This window comes from Parambassis ranga, chromosome 2 (genome assembly GCF_900634625.1).
Source record: "Parambassis ranga chromosome 2, fParRan2.1, whole genome shotgun sequence".
Lineage (NCBI taxonomy): Eukaryota > Metazoa > Chordata > Actinopteri > Ambassidae > Parambassis > Parambassis ranga.
In genome coordinates this window covers 25225705-25241613 of record NC_041023.1, presented here as the reverse complement: position 1 = coordinate 25241613, position 15909 = coordinate 25225705, and the positions used below count along the sequence as shown (strand labels likewise).

General features: G+C 46.2%; 1 protein-coding gene across 1 annotated transcript; it reads left to right on the top strand.

The window, feature by feature from the left end:
* Positions 1 to 4641: 4641 nt before the first annotated feature.
* cand1 (cullin-associated and neddylation-dissociated 1) lies at positions 4642 to 15185 on the top strand. Its single transcript, XM_028399885.1, has 26 exons — positions 4642 to 4961; positions 7331 to 7406; positions 7483 to 7550; positions 7643 to 7797; positions 8172 to 8295; positions 8393 to 8480; positions 8561 to 8729; positions 8819 to 8924; positions 9138 to 9283; positions 9364 to 9515; positions 9597 to 9737; positions 10054 to 10195; positions 10277 to 10485; positions 10568 to 10736; positions 10828 to 10917; positions 11003 to 11156; positions 11238 to 11475; positions 11679 to 11867; positions 11945 to 12088; positions 12155 to 12290; positions 12375 to 12551; positions 12668 to 12763; positions 12844 to 13013; positions 13088 to 13252; positions 13830 to 13937; positions 14021 to 15185. Exons 1-26 carry the CDS (start codon positions 4894 to 4896, stop codon positions 14243 to 14245), a joined length of 3705 nt encoding a protein of 1234 aa, XP_028255686.1. The 5' UTR covers positions 4642 to 4893; the 3' UTR covers positions 14246 to 15185.
* Positions 15186 to 15909: the final 724 nt, after the last annotated feature.

Here is a 15909-nt window from a genome sequence, read left to right as displayed (position 1 = left end):
CAGCTGAACATTCTCCTTCAACAACCACACAACCTGTACACAGCGCCTCAAAGAGTCATCCACAAACCACCGGGGCCCAGCACACAGACACACAACCACCACAGAGACACACATGACCACAAACAGTCACACAACAACCACAGAGAGACACAAAACGACCACAACCACAAACAGACACACAACAACCACAGAGACACACATGACCACAGAGACACACAATGACCACAGACACACAACAACCACAAACAGACAAACATGACCACAAAGAGACACAAAACCACCACAGAGACACAAAAAGACCACAAACAGACAAAAAACAACTACAAATAGACACAAAATGACCAGAAACAGACAAAAATTACCACAGAGACACAAAACAACAAAACAGCCATCATTATCTTGTGTCATTGCAGACTCTTGATTGACGTCTTTTCTGCTAGAAAGACGTGTTTGGTTCTCCTCAGTGTGAACATGAGGTCATGTTCTTTCTCTGTAAGCACACCGCTCATTTATTTAAACTGATGTAAACAGGAAGCAAGAGATTCAGTTTCATCACTGATATGTTAAGTGTTCTTTAATTTAAGATGTTAAAGACGGTTTATATTGAGATTAAATATATGATGCTTGATTAACAAACCAGCAGACATAATAGCCTGGAAACACACATACATACACACACACACACACACACACAGGTATTTAAAGTGTAGCTCCTGCCTCAACTGGCCTCTGAGGTATTCAACTCCACCTCCACCCAGCTGTGGATTAAAGGGCCATTCTGCTGCAATATAAGGCTCTAATGTTAGTAGAGAACAAAGCACCAGCCACAGTGATTTGAAAGAGGGACAACTGACTGCTGTGACCTTTGACCTGTATGCTGATTATACAGCCTACAGTTTTTTCATATTTTATCTTTTCTGTAAAAAGAAGAACAAGGAGGAGATAATCCCACACACCACTGCAGAAAGGCTGCTGTGAAGTGATACACACCTGCACATGAGTCACCAGAATTTAATCACTGTGGTCCAATAAGTCCAATGGTATTCGGAAAGTCTATAGAGGAACTTCTAAGAAATGGGGTAAAACATTAAACTGTTCATTTTCTTCCGGATGAAAACATCCTGATCAGTCTTTGCAGCGGCTGGATCTGACAGCTTCAGTGGGTCAAAACCGGTGGCAGACTGTCTGACGACACCACCGATAAACTGACAACCTTGACTGTGACGAGCAGCCATCTTTCATCCCTGCGGAGTGGCGGCGAGGGAGGAGGAGGAGGAGGAAGCAGCGAAGTGGAAGAATGAGTCTCTGCAGGCTAGAAGACAAAAAGCAGAGACTGACCTCAATATGAAGAGAGAGAGACAAACACACAGTCAGAGAGAGGCAGAGGCATGTTCCTGCAGCCACTCAGCACCAATGGACACTAATATAACTGGTCATAATTTCACAGGTTGGTCATAAAATTTAATATTAAAAGCAGCTAAATTTCCCAAAATGTGCCTGAGATTGATCACATTTGATCTGTAACATTTCACTGCATTTGCAAGAAAAAGATTCTTAAAGTCATAAATATTTAGGAGACAAAAATGGACATTAAAGAAAAAACTATACATTATAAATTGATGAGTAAAAAAAATCTCTAAGGTTAAGAAAAATGAACATTTTCAAGAATCTTTATGATATTTATGATGCAAGACACATGGTATGAAAAAGTTAACATATATCCAAATAAATATACAAATAAAAAGAATAAAGAATAAAAAGAGTTGTATATGGAGTCCAGCTGTGGGAGGACTCCCCACAATCCCCTGTGCTGTCTTCACCACCCGGGCCAAGTCCTTCCTGTCCTGTGCAGTGCAGCTCCCTTACCACACTGTTGCACTCAGACAGAGGATGCTTTCTATTGTGGCCCTGTAGAAGTTTGTCAGGAGCTGAGGGGAGAGTCCAGTCCTCTTGAGCTTCCTGAGGAAGAAGAGCCTTTGTTGAGCCTTCTTCACCAGGTGGGATGTGTGCAGGGACCAAGACAGGTCAGATGTGATGTGGATGCCCAGGAACTTGATGTTGTCCACCCGCTCCACCTCCTCCCCATGAATGAGGAGAGGGATGTGTTCCATCCTCCTGGATCTCCTAAAGTCCAAAATGACCTCCTTGGTCTTGCTAGTGTTCAGAACAAAGTTATTGTCTGAACACCATCCTGTCAGGTGCTGGACCTCCTCTCTGTAGTGAGTCTCATCATTGTTTGATATGAGACCCACTTTGTGTTTGTGTTTGTGGAATGAATGGCAGAACAGTCATGCGTGAAGAGGAAGGGTGAAAGGAGCCGGGCTGAGCACACACCCCTGCAGTGTGCCTGCAGTGTGGATGAGGTGGAGTGTTGGTGAGAAGGTCTCTGTCTCTGGCAGTCCCAGGTTGTGGTGCTTCAGTGTCAGCTTGATCCAGACTCTCGGACTGATAGGTCTTCTCCAAGATGGAGGAGCTCAGTGGTGGATGTAATGATGGAGGCCCAAGGTACCAAAGATGAATAAGAGGGAGGTGTGTAGCTGTAGGAGGGGATCATGCTAAGTCGTGTGTTCTCAGAATTTCTGAAGCTGGCACCATCTTCATGTATGGTTACCATGGTTACGGATCTTATTCTGGTCTATAGAGGTTAATGAAAAGGCTCTGTAGTGACAAACCCAAGGCAGTCTCTCTCTGTCTTTCTGTCTGTCCTGCTCACTTAGCATTAGCATTAGCTTTAGCAGCTAGCTGTTCTCTTATTTAGATGAAAATTCCTTCACATGTTTAGCTAAAGTCACATGAATACGAATAATTAACACAGTCTGAATGGATCCTGTAGCTTCATGCAGCCTCTGCAGATGAGAAGGAGATGAATACGCCGTTAATGATCCTTTTCATCCTCCTCATCATCACCTTCATCATATTTTTTATCCCCATGATCACTTCCTAAAGGAGACTGTGAGCATTTGTGATGCAGCTGCAGCCTCATTTCATAGATTACTGTCAAACACTGTCAATGCTTTAACACACACACACACACAGCACTGAAATCACAGTTTGCATATGTCAGTGGCGGCCTTATGTGTCAACAGAGAGAGCGCCTGGGGGTTTGTAAACATCCCACTCAACTGATCTGTGACTCACCACACACACATCACTACCTCTGTCTCTGTGAGGACTCTTATTGACAGAGTGTGCTTCATATTAGCTCACTGTGACCTCAACGTAAACCTGAATCCACCTGAAGCTTAAAAATAAGTCAGAAACTTCTACTATTATAGTCTCAAACTGCAGACAGACAAACAGCTACACTCCTGATGATGTTTATTTTCCAGACCAGAATATACCCTGACATCAAATCCAAGTCTGATTTACCTTGTGAGGACCTCCTTTTTGTCCTCGTGACACAACTGAATGTCCCCACAAGATGAGCAACAGCAGAGTACACACACACACTGAATGCATTCAACCAGCATAAATAAACAGAATCCTGAATATCCTGAATGTCACTTTTTCATGAATGAAACACACATTGAAGTGTCTCATTTTGAATGGAACACCTGCAGCAGGTGATGAAATGCACATGTCAGCACACACACACATCACAACCTCTGTCTTTGTGAGGACAGAGTGCGTTTCATATTAGCTCACTGTGACCTCAACGTAAACCTGAAGCTTAAAAATAAGAAGCAGACACACACAAAGAAACACATCCAAGAATTATTACACATTACAGCATGGGCCTCAAACTTGTGGCCGATTTTTTCTGGCCCCCCACTTGACATCAAAGTTTAGTGTTAGTGAGGCTTGGCCTTGTGCATTTTATATTGTTTTATCACTTATGGGCTACCATAGCTCAGGCATGTGACAGATTCTGGTGGTGTTTGTTGACAAGTTAGCCACCTTGGTCACATGGTTGGAACATGATTAACTAAGTGGTTCTGAGGTTCTATTTTCTGAAGAACTGTTCTTGTTCTGACCTGTTATTATTAAAGATTGGGAAGATTGGACCAGTTGTACTTTTTTGTGGAATACTTGTTGTGGCCCAGCCTCACCCAGACTCTACCCCCAGCGGCCCCCCCAGGTAAATTGAGTTTGAGACCCCTGCATTACAGGATTATCAGACTAATCTGTAGTCACACACACTTTGTTGGGTTTCTGGTTGTTTTGACCTCTCTGTTTGCCTTTGCCTCAGAATTCAAATTTTTTTTATGATATAACTTTTTTACTCAAACTTAAAATCTCATTCACATTTCAATCAACATTCACATTTGGGTATTTTTAAAAATGTAGAGGTAAAAACATGACAAAATAACACATTAAAAAATTTTCCTACTCCTCGTAAATCTCTGTAAGGTACAATAATCTTGACATCTCATAATGTCAATTTAAAAAAACATTTTATTCTTTAATTTGACTTTCGAGATATATGGGATTTTTTTTTTCATTTAGCTTTTTACCGCGTTTTTAACACACCTTGAATTTTTATTCCATACCTCTGTTTAAACAATTCTTTTCTGCATTAATTTCTTCTTTGCTGGTTAAAGTTTTCGTCCTCGGATAATCTAATAAGGAAAAGTTTCTAAAAAGAAATCGGCTCAAACTCTGACCTTCGACCCCGCAGCGTTCAGTCTTGCTAACCCCGCCCCTCTGCAGAGAGAACGGGAGCTCCATTCAAACACACCAAACTCCGCGCCCCGTGAGGCGACAGTCGCTGTTAAGAGGAAAAAGGCGACAGCAGCAGAAGAACCAGACACACACGCTTCACCCCGAAACCAGCCTGATAACAGACAGCCAGAGACGCAGCCAGCCAGCCAACCAGTCAGGCAGTCAGCCGCCGGAACGCACACTCACCGAGCGCAGTCTGCTAACAGGAGGCTAACGGCTAATAGCACCGACATGGCGAGCGCCTCGTACCACATCTCCAACCTGCTGGAGAAAATGACTTCCAGCGACAAGGATTTCAGGTAAAACGGATCCGGATGAGAGCAAAGCTGCCGCCCGGCTCATATTATCAGCTCAAATCGTCCATGCTTAGTCTGTGAAAGAGCGGCATCTCTGTCAGGCCTCAGGCTGTCATGCTAACTGCTAGCCTGCCACCTGTCTCCTGTCTGATCATCGTCACATCGCTACCCAGCTAGTTAGCTTACACCGTCGGTGTGGTATGGTATGGTATGGTATGGTTTGACAGCGGTTTATATGGCGTTAGTTGCTGGTTAGCACGCTAACCTGCTGCTCATGATCCCGAACTGACAGCTGAGGTTCGGGCAGGCGCCGTCAGTTAGCGGTTAGCTTGCCAGTTAGCTGGTTAGCACTAACTTCTGTCATGCCGCAAGCTAGCGTGATGTCAGCCACTGTGTGTGTGCAAGCCTTCGCTGTGCATGTCGGTGTCTGGTAACGATGTGGATGTGAGCGTGGAGCTAGCTTGTCAAATAGCTGGAACTCTGAGGAGCGGCCGCCAGCGTGATGTTTTCGGGGGTGTGGTAGCATCAGTAACGCGGATAATGGCAACATGTAAACAGACTGGACCAGGTCAGAGCTCCGGTCTGTCACTGAGGTGGAAGCTGTCAGTGTTAGCATGCAGTGTTTAGATGTACGGGTAGAAGAATCAGTGTTCGATCAGCTGAATTGATGAGTTGAAGTTTCAGTGAATGTCAGTGAATCAGTGTATCTGTAACCAGCTGACACTAAGCTGTGAACACTCCAGTTTTTATTGTTGGTGAGCTCTTTTTAAAACAGTCTTTTTAAAACAACATTAAAATGTCTCAAATAATTCATCAATGAATTCACAAAATAAATAGTGGCTTCAGATTTTTCATACCCTCAAGTATAAACAGAGTTGTCTGATTGTTCACTGCAACACAAAGTCGACAAGTAGTGAGAACTCAAAAATGTGTTTATGATATTTAAATGTTTTTACAGCCTCTTTAAAACCAGGATGAAGTCTTGTTGATATTTTGAGCTTGATGCATTCAGGAACTGTCAGAAAGTTAATGTCCACTTTACATATTCACTACTACACCTCTTCTCTCCTTCGTTTGTTTTCTTTCTCCTTCATTACATCATCCTCTCCTCTTTTCATTCTGGGTTAAATTTCATCCTTCTATTCTTGCTTCTTCCTCTCCTCCCTTATCTTCTTTAACAGTTTGATGTTTGCTCCTTGTCCTCTTCTCTGCCTTTGATTATTCTTTCTGTTTTTACAGTTTTCAGTTCTGATGAATGATTCATTCAGACGTTTGTTGTGTGTATGAACAGTCTCGGTGTTGAACTATAGAAATACAGTTTACAGAGTGATGCATCTTCATTTACAAACCTTCTTTGGCAGTCAGCAACTTGTTCTACCACAACAGCAGAGATCAGTGAGCTCAGACTATTTAACCTCTGAGACACCCTGTGATCGTCCGTTTAAACGGCTCGGAGGATGATCACAGCTGACGCCGGCAGCACCAGTAATCACTCACATCACTTCTGACAGCAGCCCCATCAGTACATGAAATCCGTGAAATTGTGAAACTTGTGCTGACCCCGAACAGCACAAGCAGAGCTGGAAGAGTGGCTTCAGTCCTGATCTGAGCTTTAACACACAGAGATAATTAAAGCTGTCTGTTTTAGGTAAGATGTCTCTGCTGCTGCCTTCACCGATCGTTTCTTAAGCTACCACATGTATGCAAATGGCTCATCTCCTTTTAATGTATACAGGCTGAGCCACAGAGGGACACATGCATGTTGACTCAGCAGAAATGATTTTGGTATTAAAGGATTTGGATTTGAGGCAAATGTTCCTTTAAAATGTCCTGAAACAGCGTATTTATCATTGTGAAGGCGCCCTCTGGACAAAAGCTGAGACGGCACAGACAGAAGAGACGCTGTTCTCACGTCTCATTTTTTCTTTTTATAAAGGCACCCTCTGAAACCTGCTGCAGGGTTTGGAATATGCCGCAACCAGGAAATTTCTGATGGCACTGAATGCATCACATCTGAAAAAAGCTCAAAATATTCCATCCTTTTAATTTACCTAGTTTAAAAATCTGCCAAAAATATAGTGTTTGACTGTTAAGAGTGTGTAACACAAAACATTCTGCACTCCTCAGCACAACCAGGAAGCCATGACTGACTTACATGTGACCAGCAGTCACATGACAAACATTCAGAGAGTAATTGGCTGATCTGCAGTTGATGTGAGGACTAGAATGTGTGTGTGAGAAGAATAAACTGAGACTGTTAATGAAATGAAATTGAGACATCACTGAAGTTTGTTCATCATGCCAAAATTGATTGATTAATGACGGGTTTTGGATCAATGATTTGATTGATTAGTGTGTGTGTTTGTTTTCAGGTTTATGGCCACAAATGATCTAATGACGGAGCTACAGAAAGATTCCATCAAACTGGACGACGACAGCGAGAGGAAGGTCAGTTTAAACGGGTTCCACATGCAGTGTGTGTGTTTCTGGCTGAATGTGTATTGATTTATTGATTTATTGTCAGGTGGTGAGGATGATTCTCAAACTGCTGGAAGACAAGAATGGAGAGGTCCAGAACTTGGCCGTCAAATGGTAAGAATGGCTCGGCCAGCTTCTCCAGCTGTGTTTGTTGACCTTTGGCTTTTTGACTGACCTGTGGGTGTGCTTGTTTCTTTTTTCATCAGCCTGGGGCCTCTGGTCAGTAAGGTGAAGGAGTACCAGGTCGAGACGATCGTGGACACTTTGTGCACCAACATGCTGTCAGACAAAGAGCAGCTCAGAGACATTTCCTCGATTGGACTCAAAACTGTAATCGGAGAGTTACCGCCCGCCTCCAGTGGTAAGTATACTTCAGCTGCCACCACAAATGCACTTTAATACTGCTCCCTGTTCGTCTGCAAATATTTTGATCGTCATCCTTTTCAAGCATAAAAATGCCAAAAACTGTTTCTGGTTGCAGCTCCTCAGATATGAGATTATCTGTGCTTGTCTTATCTGATTTAAAAGATTACAAGCTTACAGAGTTATGTTGATACATAAAATGTCAGAAACAAATGGTGACAACCCCCCCCCCCCCCTCAACTCTCAAAATAATCAATATAAAGGTATTTCTGCCAAACAAGTGCAGAAAATATTTGCCTGAAATCTGCAAATATTTGAATGTTCTGCTTGAAAATTGTCAGCTGACTTCTGTTGATCACCGTCCTGTTTCAGGCTCTGCTTTGGCTGCCAGTGTTTGTAAGAAGATAACAGGTCGTCTGACGAGTGCCATCGCCAAACAGGAAGACGTGTCTGTCCAGCTGGAGGCACTCGACATCATGGCCGACATGCTCTGCAGGTGAAGTCACAGCTCCCGGTCCTCAGTGTGCCGCAGCACTGCACCACAACCATCGTTTCTTCAGTCTTTTAATCAGTGACTCTTCATCTCTCTGCAGACAGGGAGGCCTGCTGGTGAACTTCCATCCCTCCATCCTCAGCTGTCTGCTCCCCCAGCTCACCTCTCCCAGGCTGGCTGTCAGAAAGGTCTGCAGGAACTCTGGTGTGTTCTGATGAAACCGTCAGAGCTGGTTCGGTTCTCAATGGTGATCTTGTGAATCTTTCAGAGGACCATCATGGCTCTGGGCCACCTAGTGATGTCTTGTGGGAATCTGGTCTTCATTGATCTGATCGAGCACCTCCTCACCGAGCTGGGACGCAATGACAACATGTCGACGACCAGAACGTACATCCAGTGCACAGCGGCCATCAGCCGACAGGCGGGACACAGAATCGGTGAGACGGACGTCTTTTTGATGTTTTTGTTTGGTTTGCTCGACACATTGACAGTTCCATTTCCTCTGACCTGCTGTGTGTCTGTCCAGGAGAGTACCTGGAGAAGATCATCCCCCTGGTGGTGAAGTTTTGTAATGTGGACGATGATGAGCTCCGAGAGTACTGCATCCAGGCCTTTGAGTCTTTCGTCAGGAGGTAAGACACATAAGCAGAAGGTAGTTTTGTTTAACTGCAGCATACACCTTCATACATAGTTCCTCTGTCAGGGTAGAAAGGAGTTGCTACGGCAGGATTGGTTTCATTTGTGGCCTAACCCTAACCTGTTGATGCAGCGGAAACACGCCTAGAATGAAGCCAAGATTTGCAGCAGTCGTTGTTCTTGTTGTTTATTTAACCGTTTGCTTGCAGGTGTCCTAAAGAAGTCTACCCCCACGTTCCCACGGTCATCTCCATCTGCCTGCGCTACCTGACCTATGACCCCAATTACAACTTTGATGATGAAGACGAGGACGACAATGCCATGGATGCTGAGCAGAACGATGAAGACTACCAAGGTAAAACCAAACCAAAGCAACTGCTGGAATTTTGGCTCTGCATTGTTTGCAGTGTGTGAAATGCCTTCCTCTGTTTGCAGGCAGCGATGATGAGTACAGTGACGATGACGACATGAGCTGGAAGGTTCGGAGGGCGGCGGCCAAGTGTTTGGATGCCGTCGTTTCAACCCGTCACGAGATGCTGCCTGAATTTTATCGCTCCGTCTCTCCGGCGCTCGTCTGTCGCTTTAAGGTAGCTTCCACCTGTCTGACAACACCCCACTCTGCACCACATGTTTGTGATTTTTAGCTGATGATCCACCTGTGTGTGCAGGAGAGGGAGGAGAACGTGAAGGCGGATGTTTTCCACGCCTACCTGTCGCTGCTCAAACAGACTAGACCAGCTCAGAGCTGGTTGGCTGATCCAGATGCCATGGAGCAGGGGGAGACACCGCTAACTATGCTGCAAAGCCAGGTGGGGTGAAAGCTTGTGCAGAGATGGTGGCTAGCTAACATGTAGATTTAAGCATTGCTGTACCTATGGCCAAAGTTCTGGTGACCCTCGAGCATCTGTTAGACAATAATTACACTGTAATGATCAGTTGGTGGTTAGTGCAGCTTTCATGCAGCAGGTGTTGCTCTTGTTACTTAAATAAAACACCACCCTTTCTCACAGTGACAGGAAACCCTCAGCATCCTTCACAGGCGACCACAAACAGCAGGAAGTAGGTTTGGTGGTCTCTCTCTCTCTTTCTTTGTGTCTCTGTTAATGTCTCTCTTCCTCTCTGCAGGTCCCCATGATTGTGAAAGCTCTTCACAAGCAGCTGAAGGAGAAAAGTGTCAAAACTCGTCAGTGCTGTTTCAACATGTTGACTGAGCTGGTGAATGTCCTACCAGGAGCTCTGACTCAGCACATCCCTGTACTAATACCAGGTAATGTGACCAGCACTCCCAGTATTTGAGTATCAGTACTCGAGTATTTTTAGTAACCGTGGTCCCTTTATTGTGCTTCAGGTATCATCTTCTCCCTCAACGATAAGTCGAGCAGCTCCAACCTAAAAATCGACGCCCTGGCCTGCCTCCACGTCATCATGGTTACACATCCCGCTCACGCCTTCCACGCCCACGTTCCCGCTCTTGTCCCACCTGTGGTGGCATGCGTAGGAGACCCCTTCTACAAGATCACCTCCGAGGCCCTGCTTGTCACCCAGCAGCTCGTCAAAGTAGGAGTCAAATCCCACCCTGATCTGCCACCTCCGATTCTCACAGGTGTTGCTCATTAGTTTTATTTTCTGGCTCTTAAAGGTTATCCGACCTCTAGACAACCAATCAGAGGGCTCCGACAGCTTTGACCCCTCCCCTTACATCAATGACCTGTTCACCTGCACCATCAAGCGCCTGAAGGCCGCGGACATTGACCAAGAAGTCAAAGAACGAGCCATTTCCTGTATGGGACAGATCATCTGTAACCTAGGTAACTGCCGCCTGTCAGTCACATGATGTAATTTCACATCCTGAACGAGGCAGCCTCCCGTCTAACTTCCTGTTTGGTCTGTGTGGTTCAGGTGACCGTCTGCCCAACGAGCTTCCAGGAACCCTGCTGATCTTCCTAGAGCGCCTCAAGAATGAGATCACGAGACTGACGACTGTGAAAGGTAAGCGCTGCCCCCACGCAGCCGTGGGATTAATGGCAACTAGCCTCAAGTAAAAAAACTTTGAACGTGCTTATTTGTTCTGCAGCCCTGACGCTGATCGCTGGCTCTCCGCTGAAAATTGATCTGAGGCCGGTCCTCCCGGATGCCGTTCCCATCCTGGCCTCCTTCCTCCGCAAGAACCAGCGAGCCCTGAAGCTCTGCACGCTGGCTGCTCTGGACATCCTGCTCAGAAACTACAGGTAACACATATACACACACACACACCTGTTAGCGCTGCCCACCTCCATCAGCTTTCCTCTACTGACACCGTCTGTCTTCAGTTCCGCAGTGACTCCAGTCATGGTGGATGCCGTGCTGGCCGAGCTACCTCCCCTCATCTCGGAGAGCGACATGCATGTGTCTCAGATGGCGCTGAGCTTCCTGTCCACGCTGGCAGTGACTCACCCATCCTCGCTAGGTCAGCTGAGCGGCGGGAACATCCTGCAGCAGCTCATCACGCTGGTTCGATCTCCGCTGCTGCAGGGGGGAGCCCTGGCTGCCATGTTGGACTTCTACCAGGTACCTCAGCAGCCATGAACATCACCTTTCCTCTCAGTGTTTTTTGCCCTCTCATTTCTCCTGGTTTCCTCCCTTTTTCCTTCTGTTGTGGTGATAAATGTTTTTTTGTAGGTGAAAGAGCTTTGAAAGAAGCCAGCACATGACAAATGATGCATTTAATGACCATCAATAAGTTTAAAGACATTTGTTTGTTTGTTGTTCAGGCCCTGGTGGCCACAGACACTCCCGGTCTGCGTTACATGGACCTACTGAGGATGCTGACCGGCCCAGTCTACTCCCAGAGTGCTGCACTGCCCCACAAACAGGCGTACTGCTCTATCGCCAAATGTGTGGCTGCCCTGACCAGAGCCTGTCCCACAGAGGGGCCCGCTGTGGTGGGACAGTTCATCCAGGTCAGACATACACAGTGAATCTGTGGTCGTGTGATTTGCTGTCGCAGAGTTTGATCTCTGTTTTCTCTCTCTGGCAGGATGTGAAGAACAGCCGCTCCACAGACTCCATCAGACTGCTCGCTCTGCTCTCATTGGGGGAGGTGGGGCACCATGTGGACCTCAGCAGTCAACCAGAACTCAAGACCGTCATCCTGGATGCCTTCTCCTCCTCCAGTGAAGAGGTAACACAACCCCAGGACCCAGAGTAAGTTTGCATTGCGTGTGTGTGAACTCATGTTGTGTCTCAGGTGAAATCAGCGGCGTCGTATGCGCTGGGCAGCATTGCAGTGGGGAACCTTCCGGAGTACCTGCCCTTCGTCCTGCAGGAGATCTCCTCCTCTAAGAGACAGTACCTGCTGCTGCACTCACTCAAGGAGATCATCAGTGAGTACAGCTGCTCCGTCACTCAGCCTGTCAGCCTGTGTGTGTATGTGTGTGTGGTTTTAACGTGTGTGTGTCTGTGTCGAGGCTCGGCGTCGGTGTCCAGCCTGAAGCCATACGTGGAGTCGGTTTGGTCTCTGCTGCTCAAACACTGCGAGTGTCAGGAGGAGGGGACCCGCAACGTGGTGGCCGAGTGTTTGGGCAAACTGACGCTGATTGACCCAGAGACACTGCTGCCCCGCCTCAAAGGATACCTGTTGTCAGGTGATCGATACACTCATCCATACTGGTTTTAATAAACCTCACCTCTTTGCTGGTAATTTCTTATGAAACAGCAGCAGGACTGATTTAAATATCAATTTACTTATTATTTTGTGCAGGTTCATCATATGCCAGGAGCTCCGTGGTGACGGCAGTGAAGTTCACCATCTCTGACCAGCCACAGCCCATCGACCCACTGCTGAAGAACTGTATAGGTAACACACATATACACACACACACACACAGTTAAATGTTTGACCCACTAATTCTCTCCTGATTGGCTCTTTCTCCTCAGGTGACTTCCTCAAGACGCTGGAAGACCCCGACCTAAATGTGCGGCGCGTTGCCTTGGTGACATTTAACTCGGCTGCTCACAACAAGCCCAGTCTAATCCGCGAGCTGCTGGACTCGGTCCTACCACAGCTGTACAACGAGACCAAAGTCAGGAAGGAGCTTATTCGAGAGGTGAGGTCAGAGGACGGAGCACGAAGAGGAGGAGCGGGAGGAGGGTGGAGTCTGACCGTTTTGGTTTTGTGCAGGTGGAAATGGGTCCTTTCAAACACACGGTTGATGACGGACTGGACTTGAGGAAGGCTGCGTTCGAGTGTATGTACACTCTGCTGGACAGCTGCCTGGACCGACTGGACATCTTCACCTTCCTCAACCACGTAGAGGACGGTTTGAAGGACCACTACGACATCAAGGTTTGGACTCACTCAGGATGCGTGTTAGGTGATATGTGTTAGGGCTGTCAAAGTTCCACAGATTAATCCAGCATAGTGCTGTGTGGGATGGCTCTCTGTCTTGTAGTGTAGGTGTATGGCTGTTGGTTTGGGTGCGAGGGGTCCAGAGTTCGAGACTGGGGTGAGCCGTTTCCTTTGTGAAATTTAGAAGTTTGAACGGAAGTGTTTAGAATACGGCAATGCGTTTCGGCAGTGTTGTATCCATGGAAAGGGGCAGTTGATGTGGCTGCGATTAGCAGTCAGTGGCAAGCACACACACACCTGCCATTCGCCTTTGTAGAGATTTCTAAAAGTATCGGATCGGGACTCAGTATCGGCAGATACTCAAAATCAAATGACTCGAACTCAAGGGCAAAAAAAACCTGGTTGGGACATCTCCTATCCACTGTTAGATGATGTTGGCATTTTACAAACACTCAACATAATTCACAAACTTGATCAATGACAATAATGGACAGTATTCAGGTTTAGGTGTGAATGGTTGTTTGTTGTTGGATGTGTTGCTGATTGTGCTGACTGATTGCTGTTGTGTTTTCAGATGCTGACTTTCCTGATGCTGGCCAGACTGTCGTCCCTTTGTCCCAGCGCTGTTCTACAGAGACTGGATAGACTGGTGGAACCGCTGAGAGCCACCTGCACCACCAAGGTACACACACACACGTCAGTGTCGTGAGGACAGCTTCAGTAAACGTCAGTAGTTCGGTAAAAACGCCCCCTCTGTCTCTGCAGGTGAAGGCGAACTCTGTGAAGCAGGAGTTTGAGAAACAGGACGAGCTGAAGCGGTCGGCGATGCGAGCCGTCGTGGCACTGCTGACAATCCCTGAGGCCGAGAAGTCGCCGCTGATGTCAGAGTTCCAGTCCCAGATCTCCTCCAATCAGGAGCTGGCAGCCATCTTCGACTCCATTCAGAGAGACTCCAGCTCCGCCAACATGGAGTCCATGGACACCAGCTAAAAATATGGACCAAAACAAGTTCCCACAATGCAACACGGCACCACCCCCGCTGCTGGAGCGCTAACCCTGCAGCATGTTTCCATGACAACAGGACGAAAACAACTATACACGTATACATATACACACACACATACACACACACTTGTAGTGACACACCCTCTCCTAGCGATTGATCGTTCCATCATGCATTGCACTGATATCAGCTGCCGGAGGAGAAGACGGACAGACGGATGGATGGACAGATGGCTCACACACACACGGACAAAAAGGACAAAACAAAAAATGAAAAAATTCCAGAAAAATAATTTCCATATGAGGCTTGGAAGCTCCTCCCACTTCCTGTATGTTTTTAGTGAGGTCATCTGATTGGTTGATCTCCTTCTTCATCGTCATTCTTTTGTTTCTTTTTCTTTTCGTAATTCCAGAAAGTTCCACAGGTACTGTACTGTAACCTGATTGGCCGCTGCTGAGTGACTGACAGTTGGCGTGTTATCAAAACTGACCAATGGGGTCAGGCCTTTTCCGCCTGAGGCTGTGGTGACCAATGGGAGGAGGGCTCGCTTGTTTTTTTTTTTTGTTTGCGTATGATGTAGGCAACCAAAAGGAGGCTTTGGGAAGTGACAAATGGGCAGTTTTACTGTCTGTGGACCAATCAGCAGCTTTGTTTCCCCCCAATTCAGTAGTCCTGCCCTCTTTCAGATGAACAGAAGGGTGGGATTATTGGGCTGGGTCCCATCTGACTGGACCTGACCAGAACCCTGCTGGCTGTTGCTATGGCAACAAAGAGTGTAAAACAAATATTCTGCTGGCAGCCACAAGCCAGTTCTAGCCAGTTCAGTCGGGGGTTTTGGTTGGTTTAGTCCAGTCTGGTCCGGTAAGGACTTTTCACTGTTGTTTATCGCCCGAGAAAAATAAAAAGGTCCATTTCTGCCTGCCTTCATATTCAGACTCATTATTCAATGACTACAGATCGGGTTAAATCAGAAACGTCTCGCTGAGCACTCACTTCCTGTTTCTGTGTCACGTGGTCTTCGCCTCTTAAACAGATGAGGAGTCTGTGTCCATGGATTTCAGTGGGTGGAAGTGATGCTTTCACCCCATAACGTTCAAACTACATACAGAAGCTGTTCGTCACATCCCAGCTAAAGCATTTTTGTGGTTCTAAATATAGCTGCTAGCTGTATGAATATCTAATGTTAGCAACAAGAAACAAAGTCTCAGACTGATGACAGAACTTCAATGCTTGGGTGGTCTGATGAGACAGCCTCAAAGCTAATAAAATATGCAAGACTAGCGGGGTGAACACAAAACTAAGTCTGAAAATTACAAGACTTCATAAACATGTCAGTTATACAGGTGTGTTTTCAGTAAAAATCCACTTTAATAACATTTTATTCCATCTTTTTCGGAAAAGGAGTGAGATTAGGAGGAAAATTAACTTTTATGTAGGAATTTCTTTTAAATATCTGCACGATCAGCTGCTAAAAACAGCAAATTATCAACAATATTTACAGGGATTTCCTGTATGTTTCACATTAATTCAGAATGTGTAGCAGCAGAGGGCGCCAGAGTTTCTCTGTTTGTGCTGCTGAGCAGTGAAGACCAATCAAAGGCTGCAGGTCACAGATGGATGCTCATTGTTGATGTGTAGCTGCAGATGTTTC